At 50.9% G+C, this 14,683-nt stretch overlaps 1 protein-coding gene across 2 annotated transcripts in view; it reads right to left on the bottom strand.

The window, feature by feature from the left end:
* Positions 1–14,440, bottom strand: part of UPB1 (beta-ureidopropionase 1) — a 28,311-nt gene extending 13,871 nt beyond the window's left edge. The window contains exons 1-4 of one of the 2 annotated variants that reach the window (XM_021074095.1): positions 14,204–14,412; positions 13,837–13,892; positions 7,630–7,801; positions 6,247–6,334 (exon numbers count right to left, since the gene is read on the bottom strand). In XM_021074095.1, coding sequence (XP_020929754.1) covers positions 6,247–6,334; positions 7,630–7,801; positions 13,837–13,838 — 262 coding nt within the window. In that variant the 5' untranslated portion in view covers positions 13,839–13,892; positions 14,204–14,412. Of the gene's footprint in view, positions 1–6,246; positions 6,335–7,629; positions 7,802–13,836; positions 13,893–14,203 lie in introns of both variants that reach the window. The other variant, XM_001929254.6, reaches the window with a different exon arrangement.

Here is a 14,683-nt window from a genome sequence, read left to right as displayed (position 1 = left end):
AGCCAGCCACCAAAGGACAAATGCTGTTAAGATTCCACTCAGGTGGGGTCCCCAGCATAGGCAAAGTCACAGCAACAGAAAGCAGAAAGGTAGGTTCCAGGGGCTGGGGAAGTAGAGAATGGGTTGTTTGTGGGGACAGAGTATTAATTTGAGAAGGGGAGAAGGTTCTGGAGATGGTTATGCTACAAATGTGCATGTTTAACTGCTACAGAACTATAGACTGAAAAATGGCCAAAATGGTAAATTTTACATTATGTCTATTTTACCACAATTTTAAAAATACTTTTTTTTTTTTTTTTTTTGCAAAAAGTACAGCCAGAAACTGTTTCCAAGCAGCTGGCCGAGATGCAGGTTGGTGAGACCACAGCTGAGGTTCCTTGGGGTCTGCATCAAAGGGCCGGTGAGGGTGGCACTGGGACCCCCAGCATGTCACCACAGGAAGGCTCCTCCCCTGAGGGACAGATGGGCTTCTTCAGGAACCAGAAAACCCCATCAGAAGTTTGGGAACTACTGGATGCGTTGAGTACTCCTCATGGCAAAAGCCTTATTTCTGTGATCTCTGACTAGATGCTACTAGGGGGCTAATTCCATACGAAATTTTGTTAAATTCATGGATTTTTTTTTTTCTTTTTTGGCCGCCCCTCGGCATATGGAGTTTCCAGGCCCAGGGATAAGATCAGAGCCACAGTTGTGGCCTAAACCACAGCTGCAGCAAGGTCGGATCCTGAACCCACTGTGCCGGGCCAGGGATCGAACCTGCATCCCAGCACTCCCAAGACACCACTGACCCCGTTGCGCCACAGTGGAAACTCCAAACTGATTTTTGTTTGCCTTTTTTTCCAGACAGCAGGTACATATACATAGTCACACATCAAAGAACACGCATGCTGAGGTGGTTTCCTTGGGGGGGGGAGGGGCTGCAATGGGGGTGGACACCAGGGACCTCTGGCTGAGTGTGTCCCAGGGCTCCTCAGCCTTGGCTGGCCATGCACTTTGACATTAGCCTGACAACGTGAGCTGGGATCTCCCTGGGATGGGCTTTGAGTTCCCGGTATCACCAGTCAGGTTGAACGCCTGGCCTCGGGGCCACTGGCCTTCCTAGATTCATCCTCCAGCTGACCTGGTCCCTACCATTTGTCCACCTCCTGCTGAGCTGTTCATCTTTTTCTCCTTGACTTGGAGCCCTGAATTCCTTGTTTGGACCAATTCTGTATACAGCTAGCCTGCTGCACCAGCAGGTTCCCCCAACTATGGGTAGAAAATATTTGGAAAAAAAAAAAAATCCACAAAGTTCCAAAAAGCAGAACTTGAATTTGCCAGGCACAGACAACTCTTTTACTTGGCATTTATGCTGCACTAGGTATTATAAGTAACCCACAGATGATCTAAAGTTTTAAAGTAGGATGTGTGTAGATAAGAGGCCTTGGGCATCCCTGGGTTTTGACATCCACAGAGGTGGGAGTCCTGGACCCAATCCCTGTAGATACTGAGGGAGAACTGTGCTCCTTATTTTTTAATTTTGGCCATGCTGCCAACAAGTGGAAGTTCCTGGGCTAGGGATCAAACCCGTGCTGCAGCAGCAACTATGCCGGATCCCTAACCAACTGCGCCACTAGGGTCTCCAGGACTGTGCTCTTAGATCTGCCTCCTCCCAATAACCAAGTCCATTTATTTCAGGGGAGACTGTTCCACAAGCTTGCTATTGTTTGGGCCACTCTGAAAGGGACCAGCTTGCAGGGAAGGTCTTTGGGAGACTGTGTGATGTGCTGGTCGCCGCATGGGGTGTGTGGCCTGTTTGGGGATAATCATGTAACCCCTTTCCCCAACATGGCCATGTACCCAGTATGGTGCCAGGCCTGGTAACAGGCAGCTTGTCCCCCATATCTCTGAAAAGGCAGTGTGACTCCCCTCATTTCTCAGAGAAGCATCAGCAACCCCCCCAATTCCTTCCAGACCCAGGGAGCCTGGTCCTGCAATGACCACCCCACCATCTCAGGAGCTCGGGGTGGTGGTACACGGAGACAGCTAAGTGGGCAGCAGGTCTGCCAGCAACAGTCCCGGGGGGCCTGGCACCAGGCTCAAGACTCCCCAGGCTCCTTTGATGAAGAGGGATGAGCTATTTTAAGGAAACCCACAAGAAAGCTGTTGATAACAAGGACCAAGCCTTAATCACCATCCCCCTCTTAGCTTTCAAACCATTAGGAGAGACTCAGATGCCCCAAGAGAATAAAACCTCCCTTTCCGATTTCATTTCAGGTTGCTAAGCTCTCCAAATTTCCCCATTTCCATTTTAATGGCTTCTTTTCCTGTTTGCACAACTGCTGTCAAGTAAGCAAACTTTCAAAAGAAGCCGTGGAAAGGAGGTTGGGGGAGGTTGGCTGCAAAGTTCCAACCACAGTTTTCAAATCAGAGAGAAAGGGGGCTCCCCATTCATGGAAACAACATGTCAGATTTAGGCCTGCCCTGCCCTCAGGAGCTGCCAGCCCAGATGGGCACTGAATTGGAACCCTGGCATGGCATCATGTCACCACAAAGTGCTCTGTTCTGTGTAGGGGAGTCCCCAGGGTCCCCCACAGGAGGGAAAGTCTGTGCAAGGCCTTGATAGGTGAGTGGGAGTTTTTCAGATCCAAGAAAGGGAAGAAGTTGGTTAAACCACCTAATAAATATTTTTTAGTGTCAGTCATGTACGTACCAGGGATTATTCAAGCTCCTAAAGATAAAATAGGGGTAGGGGAAAGGATAAACAGAATGTGGTCCAACCAGACAATGGAATATTATACAACCATAAAAAGGAAGAACATTCTGACCTGTTCAACAACCTAGATGGACCTTGAAAGCATTCTGCTCAGAGAAACAAGCCAGACACAAAGGTCCAAACGCTGTATGATGCCACTTACATTAGAATAGAAAAATTCACAGAGACAGAATGTGGAATGGAGGTTATGGAGGTGGGAGATGAAGGGGAGTTACTGTTAAATGAGTACAGAATTTGGCTGGAGATGATGAAAAAGTTTGAGTATAGACAGTGCTGATGGTTATACATTTTTGCAAATGTACTCAATGTTGATGAATTGTACACCTGCCAGTACTGATAAACAGTATGCATGTTTTAGATTAAATTTTTTTAACATTGGAGTTCCCATTGTGGCTCAGCAGGTTAAGACCCAACTAGTATCCATAAAGATGTGGGTTCGGTCCCCGGCCTCACCCAGAGGGTTGAGGATCCGGTGTTGCCACAAGATCCAGCATAGCTTGCTGACATGGCTTGTATCTGGTGTTGCCATGGCTGTGGCATAGGCTGGCAGTTGCAGCTAAGATTCAACTCCTAGCCCAGGAACTTCCATACGCCACAGGTGCATCCCTAAAAAGAAAAAAAAATTAATGTTAAAAAAAATAGGGTATTGGGGTGGGAAAAATAAACACCTATCCCAGGCAATGACCATGTGGAGTTTTCAGTCTAATGCAGAGGCAGACAAATCAAAAGCACCATACAAGAATGAAAGAACAGGTGCAACGAGAAATGCAAAGAATGTGATGATGATCCTCTGGGTCGGGATGGGAGGTGGGGTTGCAGACTGGACACACACCTTTGCCTTCCTGAAACCTCACCAAACCACAGTAAAGGGATTTTTTTTTTAAGCTCCTCCCCGCCATGGTGTGCAGGGGCTTGATGCAGGGGTCTTAGTTCCCAGACCAGGGACTGAACCCAGGCCAAAGCAGTAAAAGTGCTGAATCCTAACCACTAGACCACCAGGGAGCTCCTAGTAAAGGGATTTTTAATCACAGGTAAAAACCCACAAGGCTGGGGCACTGAGACAGGAATGAAAGCAACAAAACATGGGAAACGTGGAGATATCTTAGTGAATCTGAGAACACTGAGCCCCCACCTAGCAGTGGAGGAGGCCAGGAAGCCCCCCACTCTCCAGCACAGACCTCTTAAAAGCTCAGGAGCCAGAGGCAGTGAATGGCTCTACGGATGGGGAAGAAGGAGGGGAGCTAAACAAGTAGGATTGTTGGAGTCTACTTAAGAAGGGGTCAGATCCCTCCCCTGCTCCAAGAGGCTGGGGCATGCCTCTCTCACCCAGCTGGAGGCTCACTCTCCAGGAACAATTAAACAGAGGGTCTCTGGCCTTGTGGAAACTGGGCCAGATGAAGGGGGCAGAGCAATAAAAACAAGGGACTAAGTAAACACCAGCATCATGGCCTCCTGCCCTCTTTCTCCTCTGGGCAGGAAATGAGAAGAATCATCTTTGGGGAATCTGAGCATCTGAAAAAAGGACCTGTGGATTTTACTGTGAAGGATTTCCTAACAAAGAGCTAATCCTGGCTACGCTATCATGAAACCCAGTGGAGGAGCCCTCTCCCACAAATTCAGAGCTTGCAATCAGCCTGTAAACCCCAGTTCTGAAGACACAAGCAGTCAGGGGGAATACAGAGGCCAATCTGGAGTAACTAGGGATGATGCAGGGAAAAAAATTACTAAATATCCTCAGAGATAAGATATTACAACTCTAAAACAAGAACAGGATGTGATAAAATAGGAAATTTCAGACCAAAAGAATCTTGTAAATTCAAAATCTGACAGCAGAAACAAAAGACTGAATAGAAGGCTGATTGACAAATTAGATAAAATTCACCAAAAATTAAGCAGAAAGACAAAGAGAGGAAAAAAACAGGAGGAAATACAAAAGAAAGCTCAGGATTTAGTCCAGAGTTTCAACATCTTAATAAAAGGGAGTATAAGAAAAAGAGGAGAGAAGAAAATGGAGAAAATCACTAATGAAACAATGTAAAAACCGCCCCTAGATCTGAAAGAACCTATTGAGCGTGTAGAACAATAGATTAAAATATACATGTACGGTGGTACATCATTATGAAATTTCAAAATATTAGAGAAAACCAGAAGACCCTACACCCTTTCAGAGAAAAATAAACAGGCCATATACAATGGGGGCATAAATCAAAACTGGCTTTACTGTGGTGTAGGTTACAGACGCGGCTCAGATCCTGCGTTGCTGTGGCTCTGGCGTAGGCTGGTGGCTACAGCTCCGATTCGACCCCTAGCCTGGGAACCTCCATATGCCATGGGAGTGGCCCAAGAAATAGCAACAACAACAACAAAAGACAAAAGACAAAAAAAAAAAAAAAAAAAAAAAACTGGCTTTAGACTAGTCAACAAGCCCCAAAGCCAGAAGACATAGAGCAAACTGAAGGAAAATTTCCACAAGTCTGAAGGAAAATGATTTCTAACCCAGAATTCTATACCCAACCAAACGACCCAGCAAGTTGTAGGAGGAACATATTTTCAGATATGCAATGTTTCAAAAAGTCTACCCAACAGAGTTTTTCACATGTCTAAACCTCTAAAGGGGATTTAGGGAACTGGCAGAACATTTGGGGTAGACTTTTCAGTAAATAGAAAACTCCAGGAAGACAGAGAGCTATTTGGGAAAATAAATCAAAGCAATTTCTTTTGAATCTTGGCCAAGAATGGCAGAGCAAGATGGTCTTGCTCTACCAGACCAGGCAAGGTAGAGGGGCCAGGAGGAGGCCAAGGACTCCACTGTCTCCTTCCATTGGGGCAAGTTGACAGAGGATGCAAAACTGAATAATTAGGAAGCAGCCATACGAGCAAAGGTAAATCCCAAAAGGACCAGCTGAGAGCAGGATGTAGCTGCTTCCTGGCTCCTTAGGAGAGGAGAGCTATTTTTTGGTAATAGACCTTGTAGACCCATTTGACTCGAAACCATGAGAATGTATAACTGTGATAAAGATAAAAAAGTAAGATAATGAAAAGGCACATGGAATATTTCCCCTGTGGCTCAGGAGGTTAAATATCCGGTATTGTCACTACTGTGGCTCAGGTTGCTGCTGTGTCTTGGGTTTGATCCCCGGCCTGGAAGCTTCTGATGCCTCAGGTGCAGCCAAAAGAAAAAAAAACATTAAAAAAAAAAAAAAAGAAAAGAAAAGGTACACAGTAGCAGGAGTATTTAACAGGGACACAACTTTACATGGGCTTTGAGCTGAGATCCAAGATCCACTGAGCAGGGTTAAAGGTCGGGGGAGGGGGAGGGCACCTCAGGAGAGTGAAGGACTGTGGACAATGAACCTTGCCAGAGATGAGAAAAAAAAAGAGGAGATTTTAAGAAATGTTAAGGAATTTTTTAAGTAGCAGATCCTCCTGGCAGCATGGAGTCAAGGCAGCAGTGTTTGCAGGTGGCAGAGAGCACCCCCAGAGAGACTTACTCCACGCCTCCTGGAAACAGATGATGTTGACTCCACACATGGCAGCCACCTCTGCAATGGCCGCGATACGTCTGTGAAGGGCAGTGACCTGGCAAAGTACAAAGCAAGGATTAGAACCCACTGAGTTCTACTGGTTGAGACCATTTTCAGAACTCATCCCAAGGAGGGGCAGTGAGAACCCCCACCCAGCCAGGTGCAAGAGGATGAGGAGGTGGGATGTCCTGGTATGTCCTGATCCTGGTCACTGTCCTCAGATCTGAAATCTGCAGGAAAAGGCAGGGGTATGTGCTTGGGGACCCCACATACTGAATGACATCCCCTGGGCCTCAGTTTCCTTGCCTCAAGAATGGGGAGAGCTGGGCCTGCCTCATGGGATTGCTGGGAGGGGCATGTGAGGATGGGGGCTGCTTACCGTGGGAGGGGCCACCCATGCCACAACCATCCCCCCCACCACCCAGGGCAAACTGCTCCCATGGCCCCAGGCATGGTTCACTTATTACCAGGGACGCTGTCCTGCCACTTCTACCCTCCTGTGTGTATCCTACCTTCCCATGACTTGCCTCTCCCAGCTGTGCTCCCTCCCACCCCAAATTCCCTGCAGGTGTTATCCACATGTTCAGCGAAGGGTGGCTTTCCTGGTGACGAGGACCCCGGGTGCTCCCTGGCCTACAGGTGCCCCTCAGCTGTGCTGTTCCCCTGTGCTATCACATTCCCCCCACTTCCTGTCATTCCCATGACCCCACAAGCACCTTGGGAGCAGGAGGATGGAATCCTCAGCATGGCTGGCTTTCTGGGGACATTCAGAAGTGTGTGTTCAAAGACAGAGCAGGAGACTAGGCTGAAAACCCAGAGAGCACAAGTGCTTCCCTATACTCCGTCCCCCCTCAAGCACCCCCACCCCCAGGGACTGTGTGCATAAGCTTCCCCACATCTGCTGGGTGCCAGGGTGTGGGGTGAGCACAGAGTCTCTGCCCTCCAGGACCTGACAGTCTGGGATAGCCAAGGAGATACACTGCGGCCATGGGGAGGGCGGTCCCCACTTAGGATCCAAGCTGGGACACAGGCAGGTCCCGACTGGTATGCGCCAGCAGGAGCCCCAAGAGGCAGGCTCCCCAGAGAGCGCTTGAGCCAGAAGGGCCCCCTCCCAACCGGGAAATGGAACTTGAGCTCAGTTGCGGTGGACAGAAGGTAGAGAAGGAGTGAGAGGAAGGCAGAGGAAGGGTAGAAGCCAGAGATGTGAGATGTGGCTGGAGAGAAGGGAAGCCAGGCAGAGCGTCATGGTGACCACCCCATGCCCCACCGGGGACCATGGTCGTGTTCAAAACACAGAGTGGGCGCCACCCATTTATGTATTTATATATTTACGGTCAAAAGAGGTCAAACCTGTTTCACCACAGGAGTGTCCGCGGGGAGGGGGGTTCTGTTCTGAACAAGCCCCACACGCACAGTCCGGGGCCGCCTCTGCTGCTCCTCTACGGCCTCAAAGGCACAGCCCAGCAGCTCGAAGTCCCCCTTGGTGGCGGCTTCAAAAGCACCTCTGGGCAGGTTAAGCTCCCTAGGTGGGAAGGAGGAGGAGGAGGATTTGCACGAGGTTCTCCCCACCCTGCGTAGTTCTCAGCAGGCAGAGAAGGGGTCGGGGAGCAGCCCAGGTTGGGGGCACCGTGGGAAGCTGGGGCAGGGCTGGAGGAAAGAAGCCCGGTGGGGGGAGAATGGACCTGTCCTGACAGACCTGAGCCGGGAGATGGCCTGGCAGGCCTGGCGGAGGAGGGCAGAGGGAGGGGGTGGCAGGGTGAGTTAGAGCTGCTGAAATCAGGGGGGATTAAATCCCAGCAGTCAGCACAGAAGGGATGGAGGCTAGGAACCTGCTGGGTGGACGTGCCAGGGCTCTCAGCAGGACAGAAGGTCCTGGGGCCACCTGATGCTAAGGCCACCTCCATCTTCCAGTCCCACTGCTCCCACCGGGGAGGGGGCAGCCCCAGGTGAGGGTGTGGCGGGGCCTGGATATCCAGACCAAAGGCTGAAGGGCTCATCCTGGTTGGTGGCTTATTTATTAACAAAGGCAAGTGGATTATTTATAAAACCTCCCACCAAAGTGACCAGAGGCCAAACTGCAAACACCTGGCGCCTGTTCTGTGCCCAGCCCAGGGGTGAAATCCGCAGGGGCACAAGATGCAGCACCTGGCCAGGAAGGCCTTACCATCTAGGGGCATGACGGTTATGAAATACCCAGAGAATGCATCAAAAAATAACCTGACAGCCATTATCTAATAATATTTCTCTCCTACTTTAAATCACTTTCTTAAAGATGTTTCTTTCAAAATCACAGCCCTGTCAGCCCGAGCCCCCTGCCACCGCCCCCTGCCAGGCGGGGCCCTGTGACGGCCCTGACAGCTCTGAGCTCGGTTCCGCCCCTGACAATCAGCCTGCTTTTCAACAAGTCAGGGTTCCATGTGCTTCCGTGGGTTAGAAATAGCAGCAGTGCCCACACTGTGCCTCCCATTGCCGTGACTGCCTCAGACGCCCCCCGCCTGCAGGCGGATGCTCGCCCCCCACCCTCCAGGACAAGTCAGGATGGGACAGGAAGGAGGGCCACCATGCAGGTGGTCCTGGTGGGCCATCCTCAGCCTGCAGCCTCACCCAGGAAGACATCAGGTGGAAGAGCTCTCACCCAAGGTTTGCAAGCCTGGTTGTAACTGCACCTGGAAGGGGTCCTTCAGCCTCTGGCCATCTCCCCCCACCCACTGCCACCAGCTGTCTGCTCTCCCCATGGTTCTATCAACACTCATCCCTGATATTCAAGATGCACAACCTCCCTGCCTCCATTCCCCTCCCCACCTCTTCTCTGAGGCCTGAGGCCTGAAGCCATGCAGGCCCAGCTGCTCCATTGCCTTCTGGGCTCCACTAGCCTCAGCCCCCACTGTCTGGCCACAATCTGAAGGTTTCTCCACCCTCCAGGCACTCCATCACCCACTCCTACCCGCTTCATCCCGAGAATTCAACCGGCTCCACTCCCTAACCATGTGCTATGCCCACCAAAGGGCCCACCAAAGGCCTGGCTGGAGGATGTGGCCAGCAAATGGCCACAACCTTGCATGGGGGGCTCCCAGCTGCCCCCAACCCTCCCTTGGTTCCTACAATTGGCTCTTTGACTGGTGGCCCCTCAGCCCCTCATCCTAAAAGGCCTCCAGCCTGGTGGCCTCACCCACGGCTTTAAGGAGGAGAGTCTGTCACTTCCTGTCCGGGTCCCACACCCCCTCTGCCCCTCCCTACCCTCGCTTTCCAGTGGGGTCAAGGGAGGCCTTGCCCAAGGAAGCCCAGCCTTTGCTTCCTTGGCAACCTCTCACTTCTGGAACTTCTCTTTCCCCTCTAATGGCTCTTTACATCAGCATTTTAAATAATTAAGCCAGAACTTTGTTACAAAAGAAACACATATTCATGGAGGAAAAAGAAATAAAACAGCAGATATGGGCTTTGAATGTGAAATGAATTCCCTTCCATCCCACCCTCAGCCTAGTCCAGAACCTCAGAGAAGGCCCCTTTAAAAATGTCTTCTGTGTCTTTCCAGTATTTTTCTCTATGCGTGTGTTTTGCACATACAAAGGCATCTTTCTGTAGGTACTGGTCTTCCATTTACGTACCTTTTGCATTTTAACAATGTGCATACCTTGGACATCTCTCCCTGTGTCCTGCAGTCCTGCCACATTCACTATGGCAGCTGTTTGAGTCTCTCCCATTAAAAAATTGGGAAAAGCGGGAGTTCCCGTCGTCGTGGTACAGCATAAACAAATCCAACGAGGAACCATGAGGTCAAGGGGTCGATCCCTGGCCTCACTCAGTCGGTTAAGGATCCAGTGCTTTCATGAGCTGTGGTGTAGGTCTCAGACACGGCTCAGATCCTGTGTTGCTGCGGCTGTGGTGTAGGCCAGCAGCTGCAGCTCTGATTTGACCCCTAGCCTGGGAACCTCCATATGCTGTGAGTGCAGCCCTAAAAAGCAAAAACAAACAAACAAACCAAAAAAAATAAATAAAATAAAATAACCTAGGAAAAGAGAGAGAGAGAGGAAGGGAGGGAGGAAGAAAGGAAGCGTGTTCTACACAGGCCTCTCTTGTTCCAGAACCATCAGGCTTCTGGTTGCTAAAGCCAGTGGACCTCCTGTTATCCTCATCCTTCCAGATCTCCCTGAGCTACTTGACACTCTGTCCTTGTCCTGCTCATATCTTTGACATAGGCCCTAGGGTCCCTCATCCTGGCATCTCTACCTCTGGAGTCTCCCATGACATCTCCACTTGCTCTGCCCTTGAATGCTGGGTTCCCCAGGTTCCTACCCTGCACCCACACCTCCACCCGAATGGCCATCTCTGGGACAGCAGCCTCCACTCTGATGCCCACCTCTGCAGCCCTCTATGGTGGGCTAAACTGTGGGCCCCCCCAAAAGTGTGTCCACATATTAATACGTGGAACCTGTAAATGGGACCTTATTTGGAAAAGGGTTTTTGCAGATGTAATTCAGGGTCTCAAGATAAGACCACCCTGGCCTTCCCAGTAAACTCTAAATCCAGTGATGGGTTTTATAAGAAATGGCAGAGCACAGGGAGAAAAGACGACCATGTGAAGACAGGCAGAGACTGGAGACATGATGCCACAAGCCAAGAGGACCCTTTGGGTCCAGAAGCCACCAGAAACCACAGACAGCATGGAAGGATTCCCCTGGGAATCTATGGGAGACTGTGACCCAGCCGATACCTTGATTTTGTACTTCTGGTCTTCAGAACCACGAGAATGCCTTTTTTTTTTTTTTTTTTTTTTTTTTTTTTGTATTTTTGCCTTTTCTAGGGCCGCTCCCGTGGCATATGGAGGTTCCCAGGGTAGGGGTCTAATAGGAGCTGTAGCTGCTGGCCTACACCACAGCCACAGCCACAGCACAGCAATGTGGGATCCAAGCCTCATCTGTGACCTACACCACAGCTACAGCAACGCTGGATCCTTAATCCACTGAGCAAGGCCAGGGATTGAACCCGCAACTTCGTGGTTCCTAGTCGGATTCGTTAACCACTGTGCCACGACGGGAACGCCAAGAATACATTTCTTTTGGTGTAGGCCACCCATTGTTTGGTCATCTGTTACATCATCCCTAACACCACCCATCAACCATCCCCAAAGCTGCTCCAGCCACCCAAGGGTCCAAGCCAGAAGCTGGCACCAGCCTCACTCCCACCCCCCACCCAGCCAGGCAGGCTCTCCACAGACTTCTGGAACCCTTCCTCGTCCCTACCCCCAGACATGCTGTCTGCTTTAGGCCCCCTCACCTTTCACCTGCCCTAGCAAATTCTCTGAAGTCTCCCTCCACTATCAGCACAAGTCCTGCTTCCTTCCTGGAGAAAAAGCTCCCAGGACCCATGCCAAGTATTCCTGCCTCCTCTCCTGGGCGGCCTCCACAGCACTCTATACCTAGTCCCCAAATGGGCATATCCCCTAATGTCTGCGCCTTGGCCCAGAGGACCTGAGCTCTTCCTGTCTCCAGACTAACTCCTCTATCTCTGTCAGGATGCAGCTCAAGCATGGCCCACAAAGCCTTCCCAACCTCCCCTCAACCTGGCTCATGTAAACTCTCTCCACAATGCAGGACAACCAAGAAAAGACAGAAAGCCCTTCAAGGGCAGGACCCACAGCTAACTCATCCTTCTGCCCTAGTGCCCAAGACAAAACAAACCCTCTATAAATTCTTGTTGAATGAACACATGCTTCTTGATTCTGGCTGTTTTAAAATTGAGAGTCAGCGTTCTCTGAGGATTTCATCTGTCTGGCTCAGGCAAAGGCTCATTTGGCTCAATCACTTAGCAAATATTTACTGAGCATCACCTTTGCACCAGGCACAGCCAAACATCAGGAGAGAAGCTGGTCTTGCACGGAGCATGGGGTGGGGGTGGGGGTAGTCCAGGAGAGGGGCTGAGGACTCGGGTCCATCAGGCCTTCACAGAGGCAGCCATGTCCAAGTCAGGTGGGGAGGAGTGAACAGGAGCTTAAGTGGGAGAAGAGTTTTTAATTTTTAATTTTATTTTTTGTTTTTGTAGGGCCACACCCGAGGCACATGGAGGTTCCCAGGCTAGGGGTCCAATCGGAGCTGTAGTCACCAGACTACACCACAGCCACAGCAATGCAGGATCCGAGCTGTGTCTGCGACCTATACCACAGCTCACAGCAACACCAGATCCTTAACCCACTGAGCAAGGCCAGGGATGGAACCCACATCTTCATGGATACTAGTTGGATTCCTTAACCTCTGAGCCATGACAGGAACCACTCAAGGGAGAAGCGTTTTTAAATGATTAATTTTATATCTGCACTTTGCAATCTGTTCCTAGCCAAATCCTACCCAATCACACAGATGGGGCAAGTACAAAGGTTTATACTCCAGTACTTGGAAGAGCTCAGTGCCGAGTGGAACAGAACCAAGAAAAGGGACTAGGAGAAGGAATGCAAAAGGGGAAGCATTTACTCAGTTATTGTGAACCAAGCCCCAAGAAGAGGCCTGAGGTGGGGGGCGCAGATAGAATTTGGCTCCTTTTCCCTCTACTTCCAGTCCCGCTGCCTCTGCAGCAATCCAAATGTGCCCATGAAGTTCTTCTTACATAACAGTCCTTACCTTGAGCTCTAGAATGAGCTCCAGCCAGTCAACCATGTGGAAAACCTTTCTCTTTTCCTAAGACTCTCCCTGACACCCTGGACCTGGGTCTTTTCCCAGGAGAGCATGCCCACTTCATCCTTAAACAAACCTAGTATCTGAGACACCTCTTGATTTAAGACACTTTCTTTGGGAGCCTCAACTCTAAGAGGGCTCCCTTGTGATGAGCTTTTCCAGGTGCGGTGAAAGCCCTAAAGGTCATCTGGTTCCAGCACCTCTCTTTGGGTATGAAGAGCTCTTCCTGACAGACTTCTGTATTGTGCCCGCTGCCAAAGGCAGCTGTTCTACTTTTACCATCCACTAGCAGTGAAAACACCTGTGACTCTGAGGCCTGTGCCCACCCCCATACTCCACATCAGTTGGTGGTTGGGAACCTCTGATCCAATCAACACCCTCAGTTCAGGTGAGCTGATCAGATTCCTCCCTCAAACCTCAAAGCTGCTGTTGTGAGGTCAGGGCACGAGCACTCTGGTGGGATTGGGGTTATGGGCAAGGACATGGAAGGACATTTAGTCAGGAGTTGCATGAGGTCAGCATTTGGATTTCATTCTCAGGGCTGTGGGAATCCCTTAGAGTTTTAAGCAAAGGAGCAACAGGATAAGATTTACATTTTCTGGTTGCTTTGAGAAAAGTACAATGAAGAGAAACAAGAGTGGCAGGGGAAGTGTCTTCCAGCTTTGTTCGCCCAGTGCCCAGCTCTGCACTTCCCTCAGAAGGTCCTAGTGATACACACAGCAGGTTGGGAGCAGAACAACCACTTGCTCTGAGCGAGGTAACTAACTCTTGTAACTTGCCAGTGGGAAAGGCTGCTTCACCAACCAGACTCAGGCCTCCACCTCTGAGGATCCACCAGAAGCTGGGTCACTGCAGGAAGGAAGGGCTGGGGCTTCTGGGCTGAGGTACTGACATAGACAGACACCCAGGGGACAGGCCTCGTCTGGGGAAGAAGCTGGTCACTGGAAGCTGGGAAAGAGAGTTGGGTGGTCATAGGCAAGAAGAGTAAAAACTGTCCTTTGTCTCCAGGAAACTGGGGGAGAATTGGCTTGTAAAGGTCACCCCTGGGTTGTACAACCCTGAGGTTCCAAAGCCAAGCTGTCACACAAGACTTCCTACTCAGACCTAGACCTAATCTGCTGGCCAACTCAGGACTGCACTCCCCCCTACCCCACCCCAGCTTCCACAGACCTCTTCAGATCCTGAAGCACTCTGCCTGGTCCCCTAGATCCACACCCCTTGACCCCAAGTCCCCCCTCCCCAACTTCTGTGACCCACACCTGGTCTCCTTGCCATAGAGGATGCGTTTGACCTCCCGCAGGTCTGCGAGTGGCAGATGCTTCTCCAAGCACTGCTCCAGCGACTCAAATTCGGCCCCCGCCATGTCTGGTGTCTGCAGCTGCCTCGTCCCGATCCAAACTGCCTGCTGCCCTTTGCCTCCAGTTGGAAGAGGAGGAGACAGTTGCCTGGCAGGAACTCCCTCCCTTCTCCTCTGGCCCAAAAGCCAGAGGAAGGCTCAGGTGCGGACACGCCCCCTCCTCGTGCCTGGGCCCAGCCAATCAGCACTCGGGACCTCGTGATGGTACTGACCCTGGCACCTCCTTCAACACGCGCCAGCCACACCCCTTCCGTCCTGGCCTCAGCCAGCCAGTCACCTGCAGCCCAAGGGCCTAGGCCACGTGCTGGCCTCACGCTCTCCTCACCCCAGGTTCCTGCCCTAGCGTGGGACAGAGGATGCGGCCTGCGGGAATGAAGGTAGG

This window comes from Sus scrofa, chromosome 14 (assembly GCF_000003025.6).
Source record: "Sus scrofa isolate TJ Tabasco breed Duroc chromosome 14, Sscrofa11.1, whole genome shotgun sequence".
Classification (NCBI taxonomy): Eukaryota; Metazoa; Chordata; class Mammalia; order Artiodactyla; family Suidae; genus Sus; species Sus scrofa.
The sequence above is the reverse complement of the archived record's forward strand: the minus strand, read 5'-3'. Positions and strand labels throughout refer to the sequence as shown.